The following is a 25,683-nucleotide window of genomic DNA, read 5'->3' on the forward strand; positions in this document are numbered from 1 at the left end:
CAAAGTTTAAAGTTACTGCTCTGAAGTAGATCATCAAGAGAAATAGCCTGATTTCTAATGTTCCACTCATTTATCAAAGAGTCATTTATAACTGGAATCTATCACACTTCAGACATTGGGCAATTGACAGCATCATGAAAATGTCCTGCCCTTAGATCTTACCCAACCGGAGAGGGTAATGGACAGTTACCTCCTGAAGGGTGGAGAACTTCCTTCTTTGCCATTATGCCCTGCTTGGAGTACTGCTCTCATTCAACTAGCCCTCATTTCCTAAGCCAAATTTAGGATCATAAACCTCTTCTAGGAAAATTGCAAAGACCACCCATCACATTCCGTCAGTTCTATTTACCCTATAACATGGACCCAAATATGTGTACTCTTTAAATGTAGAGTAGGGAGAAAGAGACCAGGAGAGTGGAAAGGCAGGACACTCCTATAACAGAAAAGGAAACAGAAGCAAAGCAACAAGGAAATCAGAAGCTGATTAACCACAGGTGTGTGATTGTGATGAACCCCAACAATGAAAGATGTAACATTTCATCTCTCTGGTATTAAAGCTGCGATTATATACCCATTTATATCTCAGTGAGGTGAATTCTATGGAAAATATTTCCTCAAGCTTCATCAGTTCTTTTAACTTCACCGAGTTCTGGCACCGTTAAAAGATATCACCATTAAAAGTGATAAACTTTCAGAATTCCATTGCCTTTTCCTTTGGATTTTCCTAGAGAGGGAGAAATGAAACAACCGGCTCTGGTTTGGATTTTTCTCTCAAAAGAAACCCATTTACTGTCAAGAAGAAGCTCATCCATTGAAAAAATCTGTATCATCAAATCTGAGGACACTCTTTTAAAATGCTATCCTCCTTAGAACAATAGGATTTGAATGGGGTTGCCTCTGAATTTTTATATATTACTGCAAATCGACCACATAGTTGAAGAAAGTGAAGTTCATGGAAACTTACCAATGTTGTCCTAATTGCCTTATAATGTGGACATCCCAGGCCTATAGTATCTTAAACGAGTATTATATGTTTGTATAATCATTGACATAGAAACTACCCTGGTATTTAAGATCAGAATCATCTAGGGTTTTTTCTCTATTAAAACCTCAACACTGCTCCATGTTCTATAGCAGTTGTTCAATACATATTTACTGAAAGAATGAAGTGCATGTTTTAAAAATTATGTTTAAGGACGCCCAGGTGGTAGTCTGTGAAGCATCTGACCTCTGGTTTCAGCTCGGGTCCTGATCTTAGTTAGGGTCACAGGATCCAGCCTAGAGGCTCTGGACTTAGAGGAAGTCTGCTTTAGATGCTCTCTTTCCCTCTCTCTCTGCCCCTCATCTCCTCCTCTCCTCTCTCAAATAAATCTTTTTTAAAAAATTTATGTTCTATTTTACCTCTTTTATTATCCTCTAATTTAACCACTATCATATTGTGGATTTTGCCTGTGATGTAAGGCAAATGTGAGAGGGAAAACCGTAGTGAGTAATATTAACAAAAACTAACAGAGTCACCTTCCTCTGGATAGAAACCTACCAGGAACCAGCAAAAGAGCACAGCCTCAGAAAGGATAGGGCAACAGAGCTGATCCAATGCAGAAACTGAGTCTGGTCATCTCCATGAAGCAATGCCCCTTCACCAACAGTGGGAAGCCCTCCAAGACTGATGCTGGCCAAGCAGCCAGCACCTTTTACATCCTCAAGCTCAGTCACAGGCATCCAAGGAACATCAGTAAAAAATACGATGAGCCCAAATTCTCCAAGTATAAAGTACTTTTTTGACACAATTAGAATGCCAGCGACTACAACTTTTTCTGTACCTCCTATCAGCTTTCATATTTCACCTGACACATCACCAGCCATTAAGTCTGTACCAGGCACACTATGTCCCACAGCCCCTGGTGCTCTCCTTACCACACGTTCATCCAATACACCAGGATGCCTGTTTGTTGAAATGCTGTGTGTGCTATCTGGAATTGTGCCTATTTCTTGCTGATGCCAGCTCCACACAACAAAACCAAGGAGGGAGGGACAGGGACAGAAAAGAAAAACAGGGCGGGAAAGAGACTTTGGTCAACCATAAAGTGATGTTCAGAGTACGCCTTCCTTCTGAAAGAAGAGTTATAATCAATATTGGCACAGGCTAAGAAAAGCCCTCTTTTCATTAGTCATAAATAAAAATCTCACAAAGCTGTCGATTTACCCTGTACATATGCATACTCTAGAAGCCAGAGGCAATACCCAGGTGGAGCTTGCAGAATGTTTTGCAACACCCCACAAAATGGTTAGAAGAAGCCTGCATGAATGTTTTTAAAAAATACATTTCTCCAAGCTGGGCCACGAACACTCGAACACCGTCAATAATGCTTGTCCTTCCCCTGTGTGAGGAGGGCAGGACCAATTATTCAGCTTTGAATGTCCTCATTACACTTTTTCTTTTAACTCTTTAGTTCCCAGCATCAAATGTTCCTGGTTAAGTCCACTGATAAATGAGAATCGTGACCAAAAACTCTTATGTCAGTAGAAGGATCTTTAGAAGAGACAGGAAAAAAAAGAGCCAGTTATAAGTGCAGCTTGCCACAGGCTCCTGAGATCTTTGGTATGCCTACAATTTTTTTCAATTAGGTTTTAAAAATGTTTTCCAAGATATAAGATGGAATGTCATTTGGTGGGTAATAACAACTCTTCAGAATTTTCTTTTACCATTAACCAAAGTAACAAAGAGACCTCACTTTGGTGTTTCATTTGCCTCCCTGGTAGCCGTCATAATACTCATCCAACTTTAGAGCCAAATGTCTCTCAACCTGATGACTAAGCCAGCATAGAAGCAAGAGGGAGAATACACATTAAGAATATTCATTTTCACTTTCTTTCCAAGGAAAATGATACAAGAGGTTATTTCTTATTTCCACATGTTCCTCTCTGGTGAAGAAAATGTTACATCAAAAAATTCTTCTGGATGATGGAGGTTAACTAAAGTTATTGTGGTGATGTAAGTAAAATCATTATGCTGTACACCTTCAGCTTATACAGTGACACATACCCATTGGGTCTTAGTAAAACTGGGGGGGGGGGGTGGAATTCTCCTAAATACCTAAAGGAAAGCAGTCAGCAAAGCACACTGTAAGTAAAAGAAGAAATCACACTCCCGGTCACTGTTCACACTTCGGTAACCACACCTATTGTGGTCAGGGCCACTCTGCAAACCTGAATCCTGAAATTTGGGGCTATATACTGAAGGAGGTAGGCACTGTCTATCCTTGTAATCCCTCCCCATTCCACTTTTAACAACAAAATATCAATTCTAAAATGCTAAACATCTATGGACACACAGGGCATTATGTGGTGTGTATAACACACATACATACGCACACCTACGTGGGGCTGGGTGGCTAACACACCTTTCTGAATCCATCTGGCATAGCTCCCCACCCGCCCACAGTTTCACTGCTCTTTCGTGCAGTGGATCCACCACAAGCAGTGGATCTAAATAAAGCACACTTCAAGGTCAAATGATGCAGCAAACAGAATTTGACCTCAAACAATATGCCTCTGTCCATTCACCCATCCATGTAAATATGTGCACACACTGCATTTTGCTTGCTGCAAGTTCATGAATCTTTATCCCAGATTACTTGTTTCTTCATCTAATGCTCACAGAAATGAAGAGACATCTGGATATGTTTGTCCTCCCCCTCCACCCTCCACATCCCCCCATCCCCTCAACACACACGCAACAGCTGTAAGAGCAAGGAGAGCATGTTTTTAAAATTCCATTGGTTCATGTAGGCACATAATCTGAAGCAGCTCCAAAATGGACATCAAGTAAAAAATACCAGTTTTCAAAAGTCTGTAATTATGTATTTACACAAATTACATAATCCTGTATGTATTTACATACAATTACAGATTATCAAGTAAATAACACAATGTTGTAGTGTTAATGAGATGAAATAGAAGGAAAACACCATAAACTAAAGCCATTCATTTATCTACAGAACAGGACCTGGCAGGGACAAGTTCCCCAACACTGACCTGGCATGTCCTTCACACTGCCTGGGGACATTCACATGACAGATGGGAGGGTGGTTCAGTCTGTGCCCATTAAGTCTCTGACCAAGGTGCAAGTACTGGCACCAGTAAGATAATGGTTTGGCTATCTGAACATCTGTTTGTGAAACCTGGAACCACCCATCCCACAGTGGCTCGGAGCTGCCATCCAATGGGCTTTGGGTCTCTTATGACAAGAACCGGCTGCAAACCCACTTGCTCTAATGCCCAACAGGACAATGCCCACGCCAAAACCCTGAGCCATCTACTCTCCCAGAACACTTATTTACATAAATTGCATAAGTCAATATTTATTTATTTACAGACCATTACAGTTTATTGTATCCATTGCCAAAAGCATATAACATTTTGTTTCTCTTTAAAAAAAGAAAAAGAAAAAGGTACCAAAACAAAATAACTCCAAAAGTAGACGTTAAAGTAGCATTTTCTGGGAATGCATGGAGATTTTAATATTTTTCACAAGTTGGTTGCTTTCTTTTAGGCCGATCATCTAGCATCTCATGCTACTTCAAGATTACTTTTGGCTACCTCCTAAAACCAATTTCTTCAGTGCTAAATAGTGTACCTATGACATCCTAGAAACTTGATTCTTCCCTGTGGTCAGATGTTTAATGTTTTCAGCCAAAAATATTAAATGCCTTTCGGAAAAACTGAAGCCTGAATATGTGCACATTTTAGCAGCAGCAAAGGGTTAAGTAATAAATAAGAATACTACATCTCAGAATTAAATGCAGTTTCTGTTTAGAAAGTTAAAAAAAAAAAACAAGAAAATAAATGAAGAGGACATTCTGAGTTTATCATAAATCAACTATTTTACATTGCTTCTGTCCCCTCCCCCCAAATATTTCTTAATTCCAAATGTGAGACTTAGTTTTTCCTTAATGCACATCAGCAGGAGGGCTCTGCTACATACTCCAACTTGGCCTATAGAAGGGCCACATGTGCTCATGGCAATAAGTCATGCGCTTCTACTTCAAAACAGCTTTAACTCAACAGTGACATACTTTTATTTTTCATAAAGAATGTGCATCAGAGCAAAACAAAGTTGGAATATTAAATTTTAAAATTAGTTACATAAATCCCAACACATTTTTTAACTGTCACTTTCAATTTCCCAACATAACTGGCTAGAAAGTGTTATATGTGGTATGAGAATTTGTTATAAATTCCTTTTTCCTAAATATTGCTTTAAGAATTTGGCTCTTTTCTCCTTAGTATATAGTAAGAAATAGTCTTCCTTGCCCAAGGGCAAGTTCCAAAATTATTGCTACTAAAGAAATATGTTTTCTTATGCTTTTCAGCATAAAATGTTATAAAAGCCTTGTAAAAGATATTCTATATAGTAACCTCCCCTCTAAAAAAATTGAGCGCTTGTGAAGACCATTTTTAAAAACAAAACATAGTCAGCAAGGATAATACTTTCCCCCTCATTGTCATTATTGATGAAGATTTGTTATGTTGCACGTTTTCCTTGAAGGGTGCTATTCCCATGTATTACGACGGTTCACACCAAAAGCAATTTTCTATAAAAGATGTCACAATGACCCCTATGGTACTTGTATAACGTCATATTTGATAGCCAAGTACACAAATAAAAAGTCTCCAAGAATGATCCTGTTTAATCTGACTCTTGTCCCTTAAAAAAATTTTTTTTTAAAAATCTGTGCTATATAAGCTCTTTTTTTTTTTCGTTTTGAGGATTCTAAATCAGTACAGTGTTTGATGTTAGTCCTGTTGTCCTGGAGATCGACTAAAATAAAAGCATAGTTATTGTTTAGCTTTGGTATATTCTGTAAGAGATTCAAACACGTAGGCTAGATACCAACCCTTGTATTTTCCAACCGTGAAGTTACAGTGATGGAATAAGTCACTTATGAGAGAGGAAATATTACAGACACAGAATAAAAGTTTGAGACCCAGTTTCTCTTTAATCCTCTGGGATAAGCTATGAAACAAGCAGTCTGAAGAGTGAATACTCAGTGTCATGAATGATGTGCATAAGTTTACAATAATACGGGCACAAAAGAGATTGTCGCCTTTAGTACATTAGGGTCATTAGGATTTCTCCTATCCATGCACCGTTATATTTACTTGCATGAATTTACCACAGGTTCGTAGCGGACTTTGCCATTTAATGCTTACAGAGCCTAAAGCTTCCAAAATGCCTATCTGGCCTGTACATATTTCATTAAAAATAAACTCTATATAATAAATAAATATATAAAATAAATAAAATGTTGCCTTTGGAATTTCTATAAATAAATTTAACTTTTTTTTTTATTACTAAGAGGTCTTTGCTTTAAATTCACTGGGATGGCACCAGTGAGCCTTAAACTGAAAAAGTCTTGTAAGTAAGACTGCACCCTCCATGCCTTTGCAAATGCAGCGTACCCTCGCGCAGGCCACCAGCCAGAATCCTGATGAGTCGAAGTATGGCAGCTGTGCTGATACAAGGTGAAGGACAATTGATCAAAAATGTAAAAGCGCGTCTAAATCCCAGCATGCATCAGGCCGTTGTCCTCTCTGCTTCTGCTTCTCTTCAACCTCCCCTGCTACCCATCCACACACACACTCACACTCCGCTCAGCCTCCCTCTCCTCGGCTCACAATAGACCGAGCGAGTGGGCGGCGGCGGCCCTCCAGGAGGACAAGCCTGTAAGTGCACAACAAAATCAGCATGTTCCCCTCCAAGCCTCCATCGTACAGAATGCATGCGGCAAAGTTTGGCAACAGTGGAGCTGGTGTGATGACACAGCTAATCAATAAGAACCCACCGCGTGAAACCTTTATAGTGGTTACTCTGTTAAGGGCTCAAGTGGAGAAATGGTCTTTGTCAACTTTGGCTTAGAATATCCTTATATAGTTCGGGTACTTTGTCGGGGTCCACTGGTCTAGGTAAAAAATGGGTGAATTTCTGGTGCCGTTTAGTCCTCGTTCCTTCTCTTGGGGTCCCGTCTTTATTTAATGCAACATAGTATCGCCTTCCAGTGTCCACGTGTTTATATAGATTCGAAGAGTACGTGTTATACCAGTTTTCTTCAAACTGTTCTCTGAATACACACTCTTGGGTTAGTTTTTCCTGTTAAAACAAACAAACAAGCAAACAAATAAATATTTTGCAAAAGAGCTGTTTTCTGTATTTGAAGCAACATTCAATGGCTACATAATATCACTCTGATGAGAAAACACTGATTTTAACCCAGTTTAACCATTGGGATGTATTTTCCAAAAAAGTGCCTGGCTATATAAATTTAACTACGCTTAATTGTTTTTTCATAATGGCTGAAGTGCAAAAGATTCCAAATATTTTCTGGTTAGATTTCTTTTCATACATCAATTATTTGAAAGAGACAAAGAGACAAAGGATGATCAATGCTTCGAGTTGTTCCCATTTTTACTACAGCAATTGGATTGGTGACCATCCTGCAAGGGAGAGCCTTAGCTGAAGCCAAAGGTTCAAATACCCGCCTCATCTTTAATACATGTTTTACAAAGTACTTGCCCAACATTCTCAACAATCACACTGTTGTCAGAATCCCCTGCCCTCTGAAGCAGTAGAGTTTACTTACTACTCTAAGAGTGCTTTTCAAACTTCAGGGTTACAGAACAATCACCTGCATTGCTTCTTTAAAATGCAAATGTTCAATCTCCAATCCTTTAAAATTCGGATCCAGAAAGTCTGGAAATATGCATTTTTAACAGGCCCTGGGGGGAATTCTGATACAGTTAATCCCTGGTTCACATTCAAGATAGAATGCTTTCTATGTGACTGAGTCTTCCTGGATACAAAGAAGTAAAAACAATTGTTGCAACCCTCCTACTCCCTTGAATTTAGACAGAAAGAGCCCCCCAACTTAAAAAAGCCACATTCTCAGGCACACATCTACCAACAGAAAAACTGTACTTTTCCCCACATTCCCAAAGTTAAAAGGTTCCCCATTTTCACAGATGAAGTGCACCTCTCCCTCCACCTGAGCCTTATGAAACTCTGGGTCCCACTTATCCCCACAACCCAGAGCTCCTGCAGCCAGGTGTCTCGTGAGCAGTCATAATGACCAGAAACCTCTGCCTCACATCCCAAAACCCAGTCACAAAAGTTGTCCCCTGGAGAAACGGGCCAACAGGATTGAATGGCCTCTTTGCCCCTCTCACCACCGGACTGCAACTTTTCAAATCAATACCTTCCATGATGGCACTTTTTAAAAATTAACACAAAATGACCTTTTAAAAGTATTTCTCTTGCTCTCACCCATCTGGCACCTTACATGAATAAGAAAACAAACCAAAAACCACACACATCCGTGTGCAGACTTAAAAGAGCAGCACAGATCCTTATCTTTGATATTCTTCCCTTTCTGACATTCAGACGCAGAGGACAGCAAACTAGACATCACCAAAATATAGATGTCCTTCTTACATGCACACACATGCACGATTTAGTGCACTGAGTTCACAGACTGCAGCTGCACAGGATCCATCAGATCCTTGCAACGGAGGAAGTCAGGAGAGCAAATGAAGGGGAAAGGGAGAGAATCTGATGAAATCAACAGTCCGATGGAAGGCTGGCTTCCCTACTTCTTTGAGAAACTGAGGGCTTAAGAGCCACTCCAAAGCACATAGGGCCTGCAATCCCCCCCTCCACCAATTGATTATTACTCCTCAAGGCCCTGAAAGGGTCTGTGACATAATCTTATCTCATTGGGCAAGTTCTTCTTAAATCAAATGGGGCCAAGAGAAAATGAAAAAACAATGCATCTGTCAAGGACAGAAATGCTGGGGAAATTTTGGAGCGCGGATGCTGGGTTTGTAGGGACAAAATGAATTGCGGGGAGAGAGAAGTCATCTATGGGCCGCCCCCCCCCCCCCCCCCGCCCCAAGCTGGATTACTCCACTGGGGGCCAGGAGGAGGAGGAGGGGGCGAGCAGCTCAGAGGCAGTGGCACCTCACTGTACACAAGGCACCTCACTCTACACACAGAAAACTAGGGGCGCATTCTTCTTCTCCCCTCCCCTGAGCTGGGGGATGAGGCTGCATGTGACTTCTCTTTCATCTCTATTAAGACTGACGAAATAAAAATAGTGTGTTAAAGACATTACCAGCTATTTTAGTCTTTACTTCCATCTGTGTAATAAATATTCTCCTCACAGACAAGATTATTCCTGGCTAAAAATGTCTGGTTTGGGTTTGCGGTGATTAAGTAAATTTTCTAAACAAATTATGGTTTTGTTTTTGTTTTTTTTTTTTTTTTTTACTTAATAAAATGGACCAGAGTATGGAACTGGATACTGAACCTTTAGTTCCTCAAAAAACATGAAGAACTAATTCAAATTAAGCTTTCTTTTTCTCGGCAGGAAATCATATCACTGATAGACATTTTACTTAAAAACAATAGCACACTTTCTCCTTTTGGAATCATGAGTTAGGTACTGGTTCATGTTTGCTTTGTAGACCTGTCACATCTACAGTACAGTAGCCTTTGTTGGATCAGAGACACACATGTCACCTCAGCAGAAGACAGGTAGTTGGCTGGTGAAGAGCCCACCGTGGTGCCCAAGGGCCATGCAGATGCCAACTCCGCCCTTCACCAGCTGGGGACATGTACGACATCTGTCCTTAACCTCTACGAGCCTCAGAAACTTCGTCATTAAGGCAGGTTAGTATCTTGGGACAGGGCTGTTACAAGCACACAGTCAGAGGACACGCCCGGCACGGAGGAAGGCCTCCATAAACCACGGTGGTTGTTGACATTTTGTTAACACCATAACCTCTCGCAACTGGGACCAACTTTGGAAAACTGCTAATACAACTTCGCCCATTAAATACAGCGGACAGGGAGGCTGTCTGTGAAATGGCTCGTCCCGGGTCGATGCCACAGGACCTCGTTATGATGGGAACGAAGCCACCAGAGCAAGAAGTTTCCAGGAGCCCTCCCTGCTGGATGCGCCGCACTCTGGAGACAGTCCCCTTTTGGGTTTTTTTCTACTTTTCACTAAGCACCATGGTTCCTCCTGACCCCCTCCTCGGGGAGCCTTCTGATGCTGTTTTCCAAAGGGCCAGGCACCAGGAGGGCCACGCAGGGAAACGGCGAGGGCTCACGGACCAGGCTCAGGAATCACACGCAGCAGCTGTTGGTCTAAGATTCATATATGCTTCCTCTCTTCTTTACCTTTACAAAATGTAATTTTCAGAAAACCCTATTCACTTTGGGGGAAGAATGAGTAGAGATTAAACGAAAACAGAGATTATGAACAAAATTCTACAGTGGTAGGGAACTCACAATCTAGCAAGGGAACACATTTGTTTTTAGTATTTATGAAAAGATTCTCATTTTATATGTTTCGAGGGTGTTTTTTTAGCTCATAAAAAAAATCTTTTTAAAAAAAGTTGTAAGCTAAGAAACTGAACTAGCCTTTTCACTGCTCAAAAAACACTCCCCTAGCAGGCTATGATAGCATTTTTTATATACACATAATGGAACTTTGTAGGCAACCCAGAAAATAAAGTGAATTATTCCACTTAAAACAGTATCATTTCTAGCCAGCACTTTTTGCGATTCTTAACAGAGTTCAATTGCCTCCTACACTAAAGAGTTGTCTGACTTAAGTTAAATGAGACTGTGCAGATATTCCATTGCAAAAGCACAGGTACTTTTCAACTCCTGTAATCATTACACAATTAGTATGATGCCACTCAGATAAACTGACATATCTTAAAAAATTAAAACGATCATTAAGAATTAAAGACCCTGTTACTTTTTTATGCCATGTAAATGCTTTTAAATAATTTCTTCCTCTCATGTGTGATTACATTAACACATGATTTCTGTTTTGGATAGACAGATAAAATAGCAAGATTTATAGAATTACTCTCTTTATGATCATACTCTAGAACTCAGTGACAAAATATTCAGTTGAGGTGACTATACTTATGTATTTGTACTCCACAGTGCTTTTTCTAAATTAAAAATAAGCAAATGAGTGTAAATTGGGACAGCAAAAACATATCAACCTGTATTCTTCTATATGTGCAGAGGAGGAAAAAAGTTTCTGCCTTCAAATCAACTATACACTTTAGAATTATAGAACTCAGATGTTTTAAAACTCACCACATGTTTCCAATGCAGACAGTTTATAGAGTATTCCACTATAAAGTGATCAATTCTTGTTTTATTGTATTTCCATGTTTTAATTTTTTTTTAGATTATTTAACTATAGCTGTTTATGGCATACCTATCTTTGAACTGTTGGATTATATCACTAGGCTTGGGTGGAGAATGTGGATTTAATTCAAAAGTCTACTAAAGTCCATGTTTTGGAACAAAATCTGGTGAATGTTAGCAACTATGGAAACCTCTTTTCATTTTATATCATCAAATTCTAAGCAGTGGGAAAAACTGAAATTAAAACTTCAAAACTTTTACGAATCCTATTAAATCCAAAGAATGAGATAATAATATGAAAATTACAGCACACCCTAGAGAATGTTTAGGAATGTTATAAGATAGACATCACTTTAAGATATTAGACAATTGGAAAATGTGTAGTCCACATGGGCATTATTATGCCCAATTCATATCTATACCCACTTAAAAAATGAAATCAGAATTTTTCAGAATTTGAGGCTCAATAGTTCTCATGGAAACCATACAGGCTTATGTCATATGTATACATAAATATATATACAAATATTTTTGTAGATATATATGGTGTAGCTTTAACCACAGTATCCAAAATGGTTGCATTTACTGAACTCAATGGTTCACTTAAACTAGTTGCATAAACTAGCCCAACCCGTAAATCCGAGGTCAGTGACTCTACAGAAACTAACTTGATCATAGAGTTCTCAAACACTTTGTAAGTTAATGATTTGATGTAATCGCTTGTTCTCATATCTCCCGTTTATTACAGTCATGGTATTTCAACCTCCCTCAACCACAATGACTCGTTCAGATGTACTCTCTTCCTCATTAATAATCTAGCAGTAAAGTCTTAATGGGAGTTCTTGCAAGGATCAGGGTGATTAAATATAATGACTAAAAGGACCATTAATAAGAAGCCAGGTCTTTTAACTCTTCTCTCCTGGGAGAAGTCCCCATATAGACAGAAAGCAACAAACACAGAGAATAGGCAAGAGGGCGCTACTTCTTATTTTATTAGACTCCGATTCAGAGCCAACCCTCTGTGCCCTTGATACAGCTCACCATAAGCCCCGTCTTTCAAACCCCCTTTAAAAACCCCCACTATTCCAGACGGGCCCACTTTCATACCAACCACCCTGGAGTTGTGGGAATAAGTGAATCAGTTGTGCCTGGTCAATATAAACAAAATGAAGCAAGGAGGCAGGCAATTCGGTCTCATCAAAATATAGAGAAAATTCTGAATTACTACATTTTCTGCACTAGTAACAAACAGTAAACAAAACAAACACACACAATGCTCAAGTAGAAGCTGCTTACTTGGGCATTTGGGGATTCCAAGGCCAGGGCCAGGGCCCAGTCTAAATCCAGAGACACACAGACATCTTCTACACCATGTACTCACCTGCCTTGTAGCACCAACAATGCTGCCAAAACAGAACCACGGGCAGGCTAGACAATTCAGGGGCCTTCCTTAAAAGCTGCCTATGGGCATGGATATTTGCTTAGCAAATCACAGTAGCTTGTAAACTTGTAATACATTTCCAGAGATGCAGTCCCACAGAGGAAAAAAACCTTGCTCCAGGTACAGTAGGATTCAACTTTGAGAAGTCCAATATTCACTTTAAGGGATACTTGCTTGTGCCCCTATGCACATGAGGCACAGTTAACGGTTCCACAAAGAACCCCAGGGGAAAAATTCAGGGAACTTCTCTTAGGATTGTAGAACACCAAAGTAAAAAGAAATCACATGTAACATTTCATAGCATAGATGATGGCTGGTAAGAGTAGTAAGTCATCCAGTGACCACTGAAAATACACATCAAAGACCTGCAAACACTGAAGAAACCCCACACTAGGTAAGTAGCACAAGAGGGAAGAGCCGGGAGCAGAACACCCTCAAGAATCAGACTGACACACAATGGCGGAAACATGGAAAGCTGAAAAGCTGGGAGGGGAAATTAAGGAAATAAGGGATCCAGAAAGACAAAAACAATGGAATCCAACTACTTTTTTTCCACAATAACCATCAGATATACCACAGGGAGTAGCTGGACATATTGAACAGGAAATGGAAAAAGAAATTGCAGTAGAGGGCAGCCCAGGTGGCTCAGCGGTTTAGCGTCGCCGTCAGCCCAGGGCGTGATCCTAGAGACCGGGATTGAGTCCCACGTCACACTCCCTGCATGGAGCCTGCTTCTCCCTCTGCCTGTGGTCTCTGCCTCTGTGTGTGTGTGTGTGTGTCTCATGAATAAATAAAATCTTTTAAAAAAAGAAAAAGAAATTGCAGTGGAGGAAAACAGGGAACAACATCAAGTAAGATGTGCTGCATCAGTTGCCCACTGCGGACAGGGCTAGGGCAGCTGATCTGAAATGCAGACAGAATTAATGCTTCCAGAAGCAGCCAAGGGAATAAGGTTGCTATTTCAAGGAAGAAATGAGGACAAGGAAGAAGACATCACTTTGGCACAAGAGGCCCCTTCTTTCTTCTCTCTGGGAGACCATCAGGAGGATCCCACGCTGGAAGGTGTCTCATCTACTACACTTCCTTGCATTTTGGGACACCTGCCACTGCCCTCTTCACCATGTTGACCACCAGAAACATGCCTTATTTGATGAATGTCTGCCTGACCAACAAAGCCTACATTGTAGGTTCTCCCCAGGAGAACTGGCTTAGGAGAAAAACCAAGTCTGACAAGAAAACAAAAAGTCCGCAATATTGTAGATAGAGCACTGAAACCTATCATGGGAAAGTAGGACATGCACATAAGGCAGACAAAATACAACATCACAGAAAAATAATACCAGAACTCTTGAATTTCTCAAACACCCCCATCCCCTCCCAACACCTACAGAGAAATCCTATGTAAAATCTCAAGGTATATAAAGCTTGTCTCCCCACCCCAGTTCTTGGGTCCCTACCTCCTACCTTCAACTGTACTCATGCTAGCCCAGATTCCTCTGGAACCCAAACGTTTCCTCCCTCCTCTGAACCTGTGATACATAAATGGTCCTGATCTCTCAGAAAGTGACCAGTGCTGCTGCTCCCTCCACTTTGAACACTCAGGTGACTGTGTCTAATTCTCTCAAGGCCCCTTTCCTGCTAGAGTGTGACAGCCCACTTCCAACCATAATCAGGGCTGATACTATCAACTAATAATTCCACTGCTCCAAAACCAAATTCATATGCTGACATGGATCCTTCTTAAAACAGTGCTTTAATCCTGGAAAAAGAAACCGTTCTGACAGTAGCCATTCGGGTGCTGTGACAGCCTGGTGAATTTACCAATATGTTAACATTAGAAAAAAGAGTTACAATAATACAAAGGAAAGTAAATCCCAAAGAAAGAAACTTCTTTAACTACGTGGATAAAATAATAATGAGCTACACATAAAAGTAAAGTATCTAAAATTAATCTTGATAAGCAAGGCTTCATGGTTAATACTTTATGATTCCAGGGATGCAGGAATGAAGGAAACACATTTATTTTCAGAGACTATGTCATAAATCTCCATTCCAGAATTCAAGCTTGCAAGAAACAGAGTTTCTGTGCACCTCCCATCCAGGAAGGAGCACAAGAGGCTGTACCAGGGCAGCGTTTCATCACTGCCACACTCGTCCATGAAGAACGCTAAGGGAACAAGCCTGTACTAACGAGCCACTGCAAGCCACGCAGTGTGCTGGCTCTTTTATGGGCTTCGTCTCCTCTCAGCCTCATAGCAATGCTGACATGTGGCTGTCCTTCGCCCTGTTCCACAGTCAGAGCTCAGCAAGTTTGAGTAGACTGCCCAAGGTCGCACAGCTAGCAAGCTGGAGCTGGGATGCTAAGCCTTGTCTTTCCACTACTCTGTGCTTTACCCCCAACTTCGAACTGTTCCAAATGCAAGTAGAGGCTTCACTATTCCATCAAAACATGGCAAATGGGAAAAACCAACCTTGAAAGATAGAGAAAGAAAAAAGATACAGGCCAAGTTAACACAGTCAAGAGAAAACTATCTGAAACATGACAATTCATATGGAAAATAGATGGAGGGATGAAACCTAGAGCTAAGGGTGGACACACAATGGAACATGGCAGCTAAATGGGCAAAACTCATTCCATGCAAAGTAATCACATTAGGTACCATATGGGAAGGGATGTCTTCACTATGACCTTGGCCAGTCTGTTCTTGGAACACCGCACTGAGCTTTGAGTGCTTCATTACAAAGGAAAAGCAAGTCACGATAGAGATTTCAATGATTTATAAAATACCAAAAAAAGAATAAGAAAAAAGGGGATCAGCTTATGTCAGGATTTTAAGCATTTAGAAAGAGGACAGGGCAGCCTGGGTGGCTCAGCGGTTTAGCGCCACCTTCAGCCCAGGGCCTGATCCTGGAGACCCAGGGTAGAATCCCACGTCAGGCTCCCTGCATGGAGCCTGCTTCTCCCTCTGCCTGTGTCTCTGCCTCTCTTTCTCTGTGTCTCTCATGAATAAATAAATAAAATACTAAATAAAAAAAAAAAAAGAGGACAAAGGAAGACAGATCCGTCTATGTCTCTCCCACTTAACACTATAACCTCTAATCCTGAGGGGGAGACCTCTGCATCAGGGGTGTCAGGAAGGCAGACACTCTTCTCAGCCACCTGTTAGGATGCTGCTGAGGTGTACCCAGTCAAAGGACTGAGAAACGACGTCTATGCACAAGTACAAATCAGTCCCCGGCACGGAGGGGGGAGGCAAGACGTAGAGGGTGGCCTGGCCTCCGCTGTCACTGCCCTGAAGGGTGCAGCTCCCACTTGGCTCCAGGGAGGCAGTCGCCTTCTTTGTGAGGCTCAAGGGCACCTCCCATGCCAGGGCTGACGGTAATGACAGAAGTCACTCCAAATGTCAGCAGTGTAGCCTCTGGCGGCAGCTGGGAAAAACAGAAGCAAAGACCATGGCAGGGGGAATGGAAGTAAAGATAGAATTAGGAATGTCCAGTAGCCACCATGATTCCGAATCCTGCAGCAAAGCTGCCTTCACACAAGCCTTCCTCTCCTAAGGACACTTGCCTGTTTTCTCCATCTCCTTTGTGAATAATCCTCAAGTTCTCTCCTGCTCCAGAATTAATCTCTCCCCTCTAAGTTCCCCCAAATCTTTTTTGTACATAATTCTATTATAACAAGTATCCTACCAAATTATAACTCTTGGTCTGTGTATCTGCCACCCACCCCCGCCCCCCCACACACACACAAAGTTGCAAGTTCATGGACCAGTTCTAAGCTCATCCACAAGAGGAAATGCCCTTTGCATTTGTATGTACAGTTGATCTCATTATTCGCCATAGTTCTGTTCTCTGAAGCCACTATGAACGCTGAAGTAGTAAATACCGACACCCTGCTGCCAAGAGAAACACGGGGTTTGGTTCCACACAAGCCACTCATAACACTTTGGTCACATAATCAGTGCATAACCTTGTTTTTTGTGGGTTTCTATTTAAGTTAATATCATAGATTCATTAACAATGAACTCACCTCCAACAGTACTGTGAAGTTCATGCTCACACAAAACTATCTCATTTATCTGGTTTGCTCCATAAGACACGTCACAGCCAACTTGCATTTAGAAACACCAGCTAGCACTTCAGCACTATGCTTGGAGGGATATTTTAAACAGTAAAATCACCAACAAAAAAGTTAAAAAAAGGAAAAATGTGGCATTAAATAGATCCCCAAAAGGATATTGTTTATAGTGTGAGCTGAAAGAAGGCATAGCATCACATGGTAGGATCTCAGCTGGAAACAGGCTCATCAGGCAATTCCCTTTTGCTTCTCCTTGAATGTCTGCAAACGACCATGGAAATGCCACCAGGAATGATTTTAGGGTCACTAAGCAAATTTAATAAGTAGACAAATTTGCAAATATACACTCTGCAAATAATGAGGAGCAAGTATATTTCTAGCACCTACTACAGTACCAGCGTGTATTAGTAGTAGGGGTGTCAGTGATGTTGGCTTCATGAAAGCCAGCAGGGAAGACTGAGGGTGTGAGAAGACTGTGAACAAGCAAGGGTAGTGAAGGTATAAGTGAATGAAGGTGTGAGGGAATGAAGATGTGAGTGTGTGAGCAAATGAAGGTATGAGAATGTGAGTGAAGGTGTGAGCCAGTGAAGGTGTAAGGGAATGAGGGTGTGAGTGAGTGAGTGAGGATGTGAGTGTGTGAGCAAAGGAAGGCATGAGCAAGTGAATGTGTGAATGAGTAAAGGTATGAAAGAGTGAGAGTGTGAGTGAGTGTATGAGTAAGGACGTAATTCGTGAGCAAGTGAGGGTGTGAGTGAAGGTGAGAGAGTGTGTGAGCAAGTGAGGTTGTGAGTGAGTAAAGTATGAGCCAGTGAAGGTGTGAGGGATTGAGGGTATGAGGGAGTGAGTATGTAAACAAGTGAGTGTGTCAGCCAGTGAGCAAAGGTGTGAGGGTGTAAGCAAGTGAGTATGTGAGTGAGAAAAGGCGTGAGGGAGTGAGTATGTGAGGGAGGCAGGGAGGATGTGAGTGAGCATGTGAGGGTGTGAGTGTGAGCAAGGGGGTGTGAGCAAGTGAGGATGTGAGTGAGCAAGTGAGGGTGTGTGTGCCTGAGTGAGCAAATATGCAAATGAAAGTGTGAATGAGTGAGACTGCCCCAACTCTGGCCAGCCTGTCTGGCATGACTGATCCCAGGGCCTGGGAGGCTGACACACTTGAAAGAGGAGCAGGAGGCCATGCGACCAGCATTCGCCTCTGAAACAGGCCGCGGGCGGGCGGGCGGACGGGCCGTGCAGGTTCCGCGGGGCCAGCAGGCCGCTCGGGACCCCGGGAGACGCGGGAGAGGCGAACCGGCGGCGGGGCCAGGAAAGCGGCCGAAGCGAGGCGGGAGGCCGGCAGCTGGGGCCCGGTTGCCCTCGTGTTATGCTCTCTTGGTGGCCCTCGCACTCCCCGGTTGCAAATTCACCAGAGTTCACAGGCGCAGGGAACCTGAGCACGAGACAGCCAGAGCCAGCACCCGCACCCGGCACGGCAGGCAGCTACCTGGGTCCAATAGCCACGGCATGGATTTGCTGCTCTTTTCAAATATATACACACGAACTGTTCTGTAACGAGTGCATTTTACAATGTTAACGAATTCACAGCACTTTTTGCCACAATGTATCACCATGAATTTTTTTCAATCAAAAGACACAAGCACAGGGGCCCCTGGGAGGCTCAGTCCTTAAGGGCCTGACTCTTGATTTCGGCTCAGGTCCTGGTATCAGGGTTGTGGGACTGAGCCCCATGGTGGGCTCTGCGCTCAGATGGGAGTCTGCTTGAGAGTCTCTCTCTCTCTCTCTCTCTCTCCCTCTGCCCTTACCACCCACCACCTTGTGGTCTCTCTCAAATAAATAAACCTTATAAAAAAATAAAAATAAATAAATAAAATATATATATATGAAATATATAATCACAATTACTACCCCATGGGACTCCCTAACATTTTTTATCAAAAAGGGAACCTTGAAGCACCTGGGTGGCTCAGTGGTTGAGCATCTGCCTTCAGCTCAGGACATGATCCCGGGCTCCTAGGATCAAGTCCTGCATCACGGTCCCCACAGGGAGCCTGCTTCTCCCTCTGCCTGTGTCTCTGCCTCTCTCTGTGTGTCTCTCATGAATAAGTAAATAAAGTCTTTAAAAAAAAAAAAAAAAAGGTGGGGAGAGAGCCTTGTACACAATATGGTCAGGAACCACTCCAGTCTGTAAATTAACTCTAATCTTCCTAAATTAGGTGCTTAAGAGCCAGGGTCTGCACGGTCTTCTTTAAAAACAAACAAACAAAACAGGTGACTCGGGATCCCACTGACAATACGTTCATACTTTCAACTACATGCAAGACACTGTTTTAACTAGTGGCAGTTCCATGGAAAACAAAGTAACCAAGTCCCTGGCTCCCCAGAGCCGCCCTTTATGAAATGGAATTCTATTAGGGACGTGGAAGAACTAGATCCCAGGGGAGGTTCTACCCCAGAAACAGCCCTTCTCTCAGCCTTTCCTCATCAGACACTGAGGCAGCAGGGCTTCAGAAGAGGCAGCAGCATGGAGCAGGGAATCGGAGTCAAACCAAAGAAGACAGAAGGGATCTTATGTGAAGTTTGCACCTGTCATGAGGAAGATTCTACTCCAAGACTCCTGAGCCTAACAAAGACCAGTCCTAAGCATGTTGCCTGGTACCCAGAATCATCCTCCTCCAGAGGAGAGGAGAGCAATCTACTGAGCTATTAATGATTAAAACCAAACCCTTTCCAAGGCCTATAAGTCTCCAGGCTTGTGTTCTGTGACTTTGGAATGTTTTAAATATGCCTCAATAAATCAGTAAAGTTACCCCCACTAAACAACATATACTTAACTAAAATTAAATAAACAAATTGATACATGTGTTAAAAGATGATTTTCCACTAATGGCCATCAGTAAAGATGCTAAGGAAACAAATCAACCACAATATAAAAACTAGGCTACTAGAAACAAAAAACAGTTCGAAAATCCTATCTGTAAAGGAAATACTAAAATCCTTCTCCAATACATGGTTGATTCCAGTAGAATTATTTTGTATTCACATAAAGGATGGCAACTCTTATGTGCATGTACTGGACAAAGTTTATTCATCCGCTTATGTTCAAATTGTAATTTGTCACCATTTGACCTTGAATAAGCCACTAAGCTGCTAAACTCTCACTCTCTCCTTCTCTAAAACAAGGACAGCGTAGGAACTAAATCAAATAATATGGTAGAAAATGTTCTTCTGAGGTGCTGCCCTCTTTATCATCAAAGAATTATTACTCAATCCTTTGAAAATTGGCAATGTACATAGGCAGTATAAGGCAGTGCTCTATTACCCAAAATATCCGTTAAAACCACCTATTTCCAGAGCATACTGCTATCAAGTAGATTACCAAACAAATGACCCTTTCATTTCCTTTATATGAATTACATTCTTTGGAGACTCTCCACAGGACATGCCTAAACATCTACCATCAAAGTAATGTGAACTGAAAAACCACAATGACAAATTGCTAAGTCTAGTGGTGCCCGGCCATTTGGTATGGCATCCTGTTCCACAAACACTAGTTTATGCTGCTCATTCACACGTTGCTCACGATCACCAGTGCAGAATCCAGTCGAGTGCCAGGGTTGTGCTGCCTCTCTAGTATTCCCACCAACTCTCCTGACTGGACTTCACACCTGCTGTAATGTTTTCAAAACTGGCATCTGCAGATGCCAGGAAGACAAGGGACCAAATTTGGAGGGCTGCAAGTTTTAGAGGTGAATGTTTTCATTTTGTTTTTTCATTTCATAAAAAAGTAAAGGGATTGTTTTAAGGCTATTCTGGACCCTCCAGGTGACTATCTGTAACCATATACTGCCACCCGGGAATGTATTTGTACTAAGTAGTGCTAACTAGTGCTATTCTCACTATCAAGGCTAACAGGAAAAGGAAAAAACACACCTGGCACAACAGCAGAGACCACATGACATCATCTGGTCTCCCAGGAATTGGAATAGGAAGACTTGGGGGGTTAGGGGGACAACTGCCTTCCCAAGGTGCTCCAAGGAACAGGTGGGCTCAGCTCAAAAAACCTTTAGGGCCACACTGACAGTGAAGCAGCATCTTGGCCTCAGTCAGAGTGTATCTTCCATCTCACCAAATCAACCACGCCAATCTGGATTTTCATTGGTCTTAGGTTGAGTGTAAGTTTTAATATTAATAGGTTTTGAATTGGAGTTGCCAAAGAAGAATAAGAAGTCCACATCGGTTTGTATTCAAATGACAGAATAACAAGAATTTAAATCAGTAGGGGTTTCTAGGGATCTGAGACACTTTTTTTTTTTTCCTCTTAGACTGATATATTCCTTCACTCTGGGACAGGTGGATTTACAGGATCTCTCGCCCCTGTACCCCACACCATGGAAACACTTTGCAAGGGAAATCCTTTGACTCACATACCTCTACCCAGCAGAGACAACGGCCCCAGCCAATGTATTTTTTTTCAAGTTTATACACATAGAAAACGTAGTCAAAAACCCATCACACCTTGTTATTACATGGATTCATATAAACCGGAGCCCAATTGTGTCTTTGGAAACAACCAAATCTACTGGGAAACACATGTTTTATAAGCATCTGCATCAGGATGATGATCGGGTTCCAAAGCACTGGTCTGAGGGCTGCAAGAAGTAGGAATGAGTCACTCTGCCATCTACAAGGTCTGGGTCTTTAAATAAGGAAATACAAGACTCTGCAAGCAGGAAACCACATACTAGGTAGTGCTATCGACACACGGTGCTTAAACACAGCAAGGCTCTGCATGGATGCAGGGCATAAGAGGCTGAATAGCTGGGCCAATGAACACTGACCATATGCCAACCACACATAATGTGTACTGCCAGGCCTTTAAAACCAGAAAGATTTTAAAGACAGAGAAACCGACTCCTAGAAATTTAATCTAGTGGAAAAGACCAACAGGAATTAAAATTCTGGAGAGAATAAAATAAGTGCTGTAGAAGGGATATAAGCTCGAAATCTGCATGTCATCCTTTTGTATCACTTTTACAGATTCTATCCTTTACTTTCCTGTATCATTATAATTGTAGTGATTTTTTTAAAGAAAAAGTGAAATAACTTTTATTAAATGCAAGCTTCTTGAAGGAGATTAATTTTTCCATGGCATTCTTTTTTAAAGAGATATTTATTACAGTCAATTATTCTTGATGCTTTAAAGTATCTCAATAACATTCAGATAGGTTAGATTAAGACTCTAAAAGTAACTATCCAAGCCTTACTTAGAATCTCCTTGATAGGAATCAAAGTGACAAATGTAAACTAATACCCTAATACTATGATCCTCTGGCTGTGTGTGTGTGTGTGTGTGTGTGTGTGTGTGTGATCTCTCTACAACACAGGCAGGATATTCTAATCTTCACATTTGAAAGCTCATGTGCCCTAACTTGTCTGCCCTACCCTTACTGAAACTCCTATTCATCCCTCAAGATCCAGTTTAAATATTTACCACCAATGCAGTTATTTAAACACTCTTTCAGACTCCCAAGAAATTTGTGTGTTTCTCTAATATACTGCACTTCACATTGCACTGAATTATTTATAAATATATTTCTCCCTCCAGATTTTGAGATCTTTGCTGCACTGTTATACACTCAGCATAGTGCCAGGCACAGAGTAGTTATAGATGTTTGTGAATGAATGAGCAAACAAAGGAATTGATATGAATTAACACACGATTGCAAGAATCAATCCCTACCCTAGAACCAGAATTATTCAGATTGCCCTTAAATCATATCATGATACACACTAGCAATGTAGTTTTTCCTACTGCCATATTCAAATAAGGGGATCAGAATTCTAAGTTTTCTGAAGAAATATGACCCCATTGACCTCTGGCCTTTTAGATACATTCCTAAAATAAACTTGAAAACAAAAGAATTACATAGACAAAAAGAGAAAACTTATCCCAAAATACATTTTAAATTAATTTTTGCTATATTTTGCTTTACTTTTTGAGTGGAAATCTGCTATTTCCTCAATCTTCTATTAGCCTTCTTCTATAACTCTTTTCAAGGTTTCCCCAGTGTTTAGAAACAAAACATCTCCACTTTAGTTTGCTGAGCTTTACACAACTTCATATAGCTAAAAATTCTTTAAGCTGAAATTTTTAGTGTATAATTGATCCTTGAACAATACAGGGTTGGGGCACTGATCCCTGTGCAGCTGAAAATCTGCATATAACTTCTGACTTCCCCCAAACTGAACTACTAATAGCCCTATGTTGCCTGGAAGGCTTGCCAATAACATTAATATATATATGTATGTTATATGTTACATACTACATCCTTAACAATGAGGTCAGCTAAAGAAAAGACAATGTTAAGAAAACCACAAGTAAGAGAAAATAAATTTACAATATTGCACTGTATTTATTGGGGGGGGGGGGACACCTGCCTGGAAGTGGATTCACCCAGTTCAAACACATGCTATTTAAGGATCAACTGTATTTCATAGCACAATCATTGCCTGTTTCTTTTTTTCCTCCTTCTCCTAGTCTTATCACAATGAAAATGTAACATTTCAGTCACTCCTCATTTCCACTGCCACACCAGATATCATAACCACAAACCCAACAGAAAACATGATACCTAGTCACAGCGGAGCACAGATCACATCTTCATTCCCTTCTCCTGCCTTAGGTAGAGACCAAAAGGAAAACCACCTGCTTTCTTGCCAGCTCTATACGTAAGAGGCAAAAAGATCTTGCTGCATGAACACTTCGTGTACATAGAGAACATCGTGCATTAGGCAGACGAGACTTGAGAGTAAAGCCTAAAAAATCCAAGCCACAAGTTCTTGAGATCCAGAATAAGAAAAGACATCCCAGACATCCAAGTCAAGCTATTCACCTCACAGATGAAGAGAACAAGAGCCCAGCACTTCACTGGTAGTAGAGACAGAATGAGAGCTCAAGTCTCCTGACTCCTGTTGCCATGCTTTTGCCACTACACTCTTTTTCCAGCCTCAGCCTCGTCCCCCTAGGGCTGGACACACCAGGGACAGCATATCACAGCCTAACTCGGGATGGGAATGGAAGATGGGGATTCTCCCTTCCAGCAGAGTTCTCAGTACTGACTGTGTACCTGACCACACAAGCAGACACAGTGAGGTCCATGCCCATGTGTTTCATGAAGCATCAAAACAAATCGCAATGCTTAGTTCATTTCAATCCAACAAGTGTTTATTGAGCACATACCATGTGCAGATGCAGGCAAAGTGGTTGGTGAAAAGTACTGAATGTTCTGCTACAGCTCACGGTTGCTCCCCTTTAAAGGATCCACCCTGGGATGCCTGGGTGGCTCAGTGGTTGGGCATCTGCCTTCTGCTCAGGCTCAGGGCATGATCTCAGGATCCAGGATCGAGTCCCACATCGGGCTCCCTACTGGGAGCCTGCTTCTCGTTCTGCCTATGTCTCTGCCTCTCTCTCTCTCTCTGTGTGTGTCTCTCATAAATAAATAAATGAATCTTTAAAAAATAGATAGATAGATAGATAGATAGATAGATAGATAGATAGATAGATAGATGATAAATAGATAGATAAATAATCCACCCTGAGAGGTGACACTCGTATAGGAGTTTTGAAAGGTAATGTTCCCAAGAGTGTGGCAAATGGACTGGAGAGGGAACAAGCTGGATGCAGACAAGCCGCTACAGACACTCTTCCACTCTTCCTTCCACAAAGGAAATCACAATTTGGAAATTATTCCTTATTATACTTTCCTCCCAGCAGTTTCCAAGCCTGAAGATACTCTTTACAAGAGAAACTGCATTTCTCAAGCATGGGAGGAAATGGAGGCCTTTCCTTGGACCCACCCCACCCACCCCCTTTGCCCAGCTCAGGTTCTGTGACTGTGGTTTTCAGACACCTGTGTCACTTGCTGGCCTTGCAGCAGTGGGCCCAGAAGCCTGCTCCTAGCCACTCACTCTGTGCACTCAAAAAAGCCCAACACTAGGCAATCAGACTTCCCAGAAAACATGCCAAGATGGGTTCCCCAGCTCTCTGCCCCCACCACAGGCAGAACCATCGCGGACATTGATTGAGTCTACACTCAGGGCACCCTCTAGAGTCCACACTCTGTTCCCAGCCTGTGCTGCAGACTGAAGCATCCAAAGACAGAAGAGCCCCCAGAGGAGAGGAGACATGAGCAAGAAACCACCAGAAGAACCCAGACAGCAAGATGAGGCTCAGCTGGACAACAAACATAATGCCACTGTGCTGAATTCAAAGTTGCATGCTTTCCTTGCCAACCAATCAACTGCAAGAGGCTGTCATGCTGGCAAGTTCATCTGGAAGACTGGTCATCTCTCTCCAGGGGAGGGTACTCTGCAGGGGCATGCAAGGTAGTCCAGGGAGCAAATACAGCCTCCATTTGTGTTTACTCATTTGTTACAACCTTTAAAAATGTTTACCTTAATATGAGTCTTATAAAATAAAATAATCTATATGAACTATATTTTACATAGAGAAGCTTTAAGTAATTTAATATACACTGTTGAAATCCATACTCAAACAAATTTGTTTTGCTGGTGGTATGTGATCAAGAGTCTGAAGATGGTGATGATAAACCATAGTCCCTTCCACCCACTGAAGTTTGGATTGTGCCCTACACACAAGAAGCATTTTACCAAGTTCAAATGTGACCAACTTTATTTAATCCATAAATTAAATTTCCATATACCTAAAAGTGAAAAAAAAATGAGGGGGTGACAAAAGGAGAACATTAGTTTATGTTTTAGAAGTGTGAAAGCAGGGGCCCCTGGGCAGCTCAGGCCTTAAGCATCTGACTCTTGATTTCGGCTCAGGTAATGATCTCAGGGTTGTGAGGCTGGGCTCTGTGCTGGGTGTGAAGCCTGCTTAAGATTCTCTCTTTTCCTCTCCCTCTGCCCTCATCA

The 25,683-nt window shown here is 41.7% G+C and overlaps 1 protein-coding gene across 2 annotated transcripts in view; it reads right to left on the minus strand.

The window, feature by feature from the left end:
• Positions 1 to 3,838: 3,838 nt before the first annotated feature.
• The window catches only part of FGF9 (fibroblast growth factor 9), a 35,555-nt gene continuing 13,710 nt past the window's right edge, over positions 3,839 to 25,683 (minus strand). For both annotated transcript variants that reach the window (XM_072795785.1, XM_072795783.1), the window contains one exon: positions 3,839 to 7,153. In XM_072795785.1, the coding sequence (XP_072651886.1) occupies positions 6,908 to 7,153 (246 nt within the window). In that variant the 3' untranslated portion in view covers positions 3,839 to 6,907. The remainder of the gene's footprint in view (positions 7,154 to 25,683) is intronic.

This window comes from Canis lupus, chromosome 24 (assembly GCF_048164855.1).
Source record: "Canis lupus baileyi chromosome 24, mCanLup2.hap1, whole genome shotgun sequence".
NCBI lineage: Eukaryota > Metazoa > Chordata > Mammalia > Carnivora > Canidae > Canis > Canis lupus.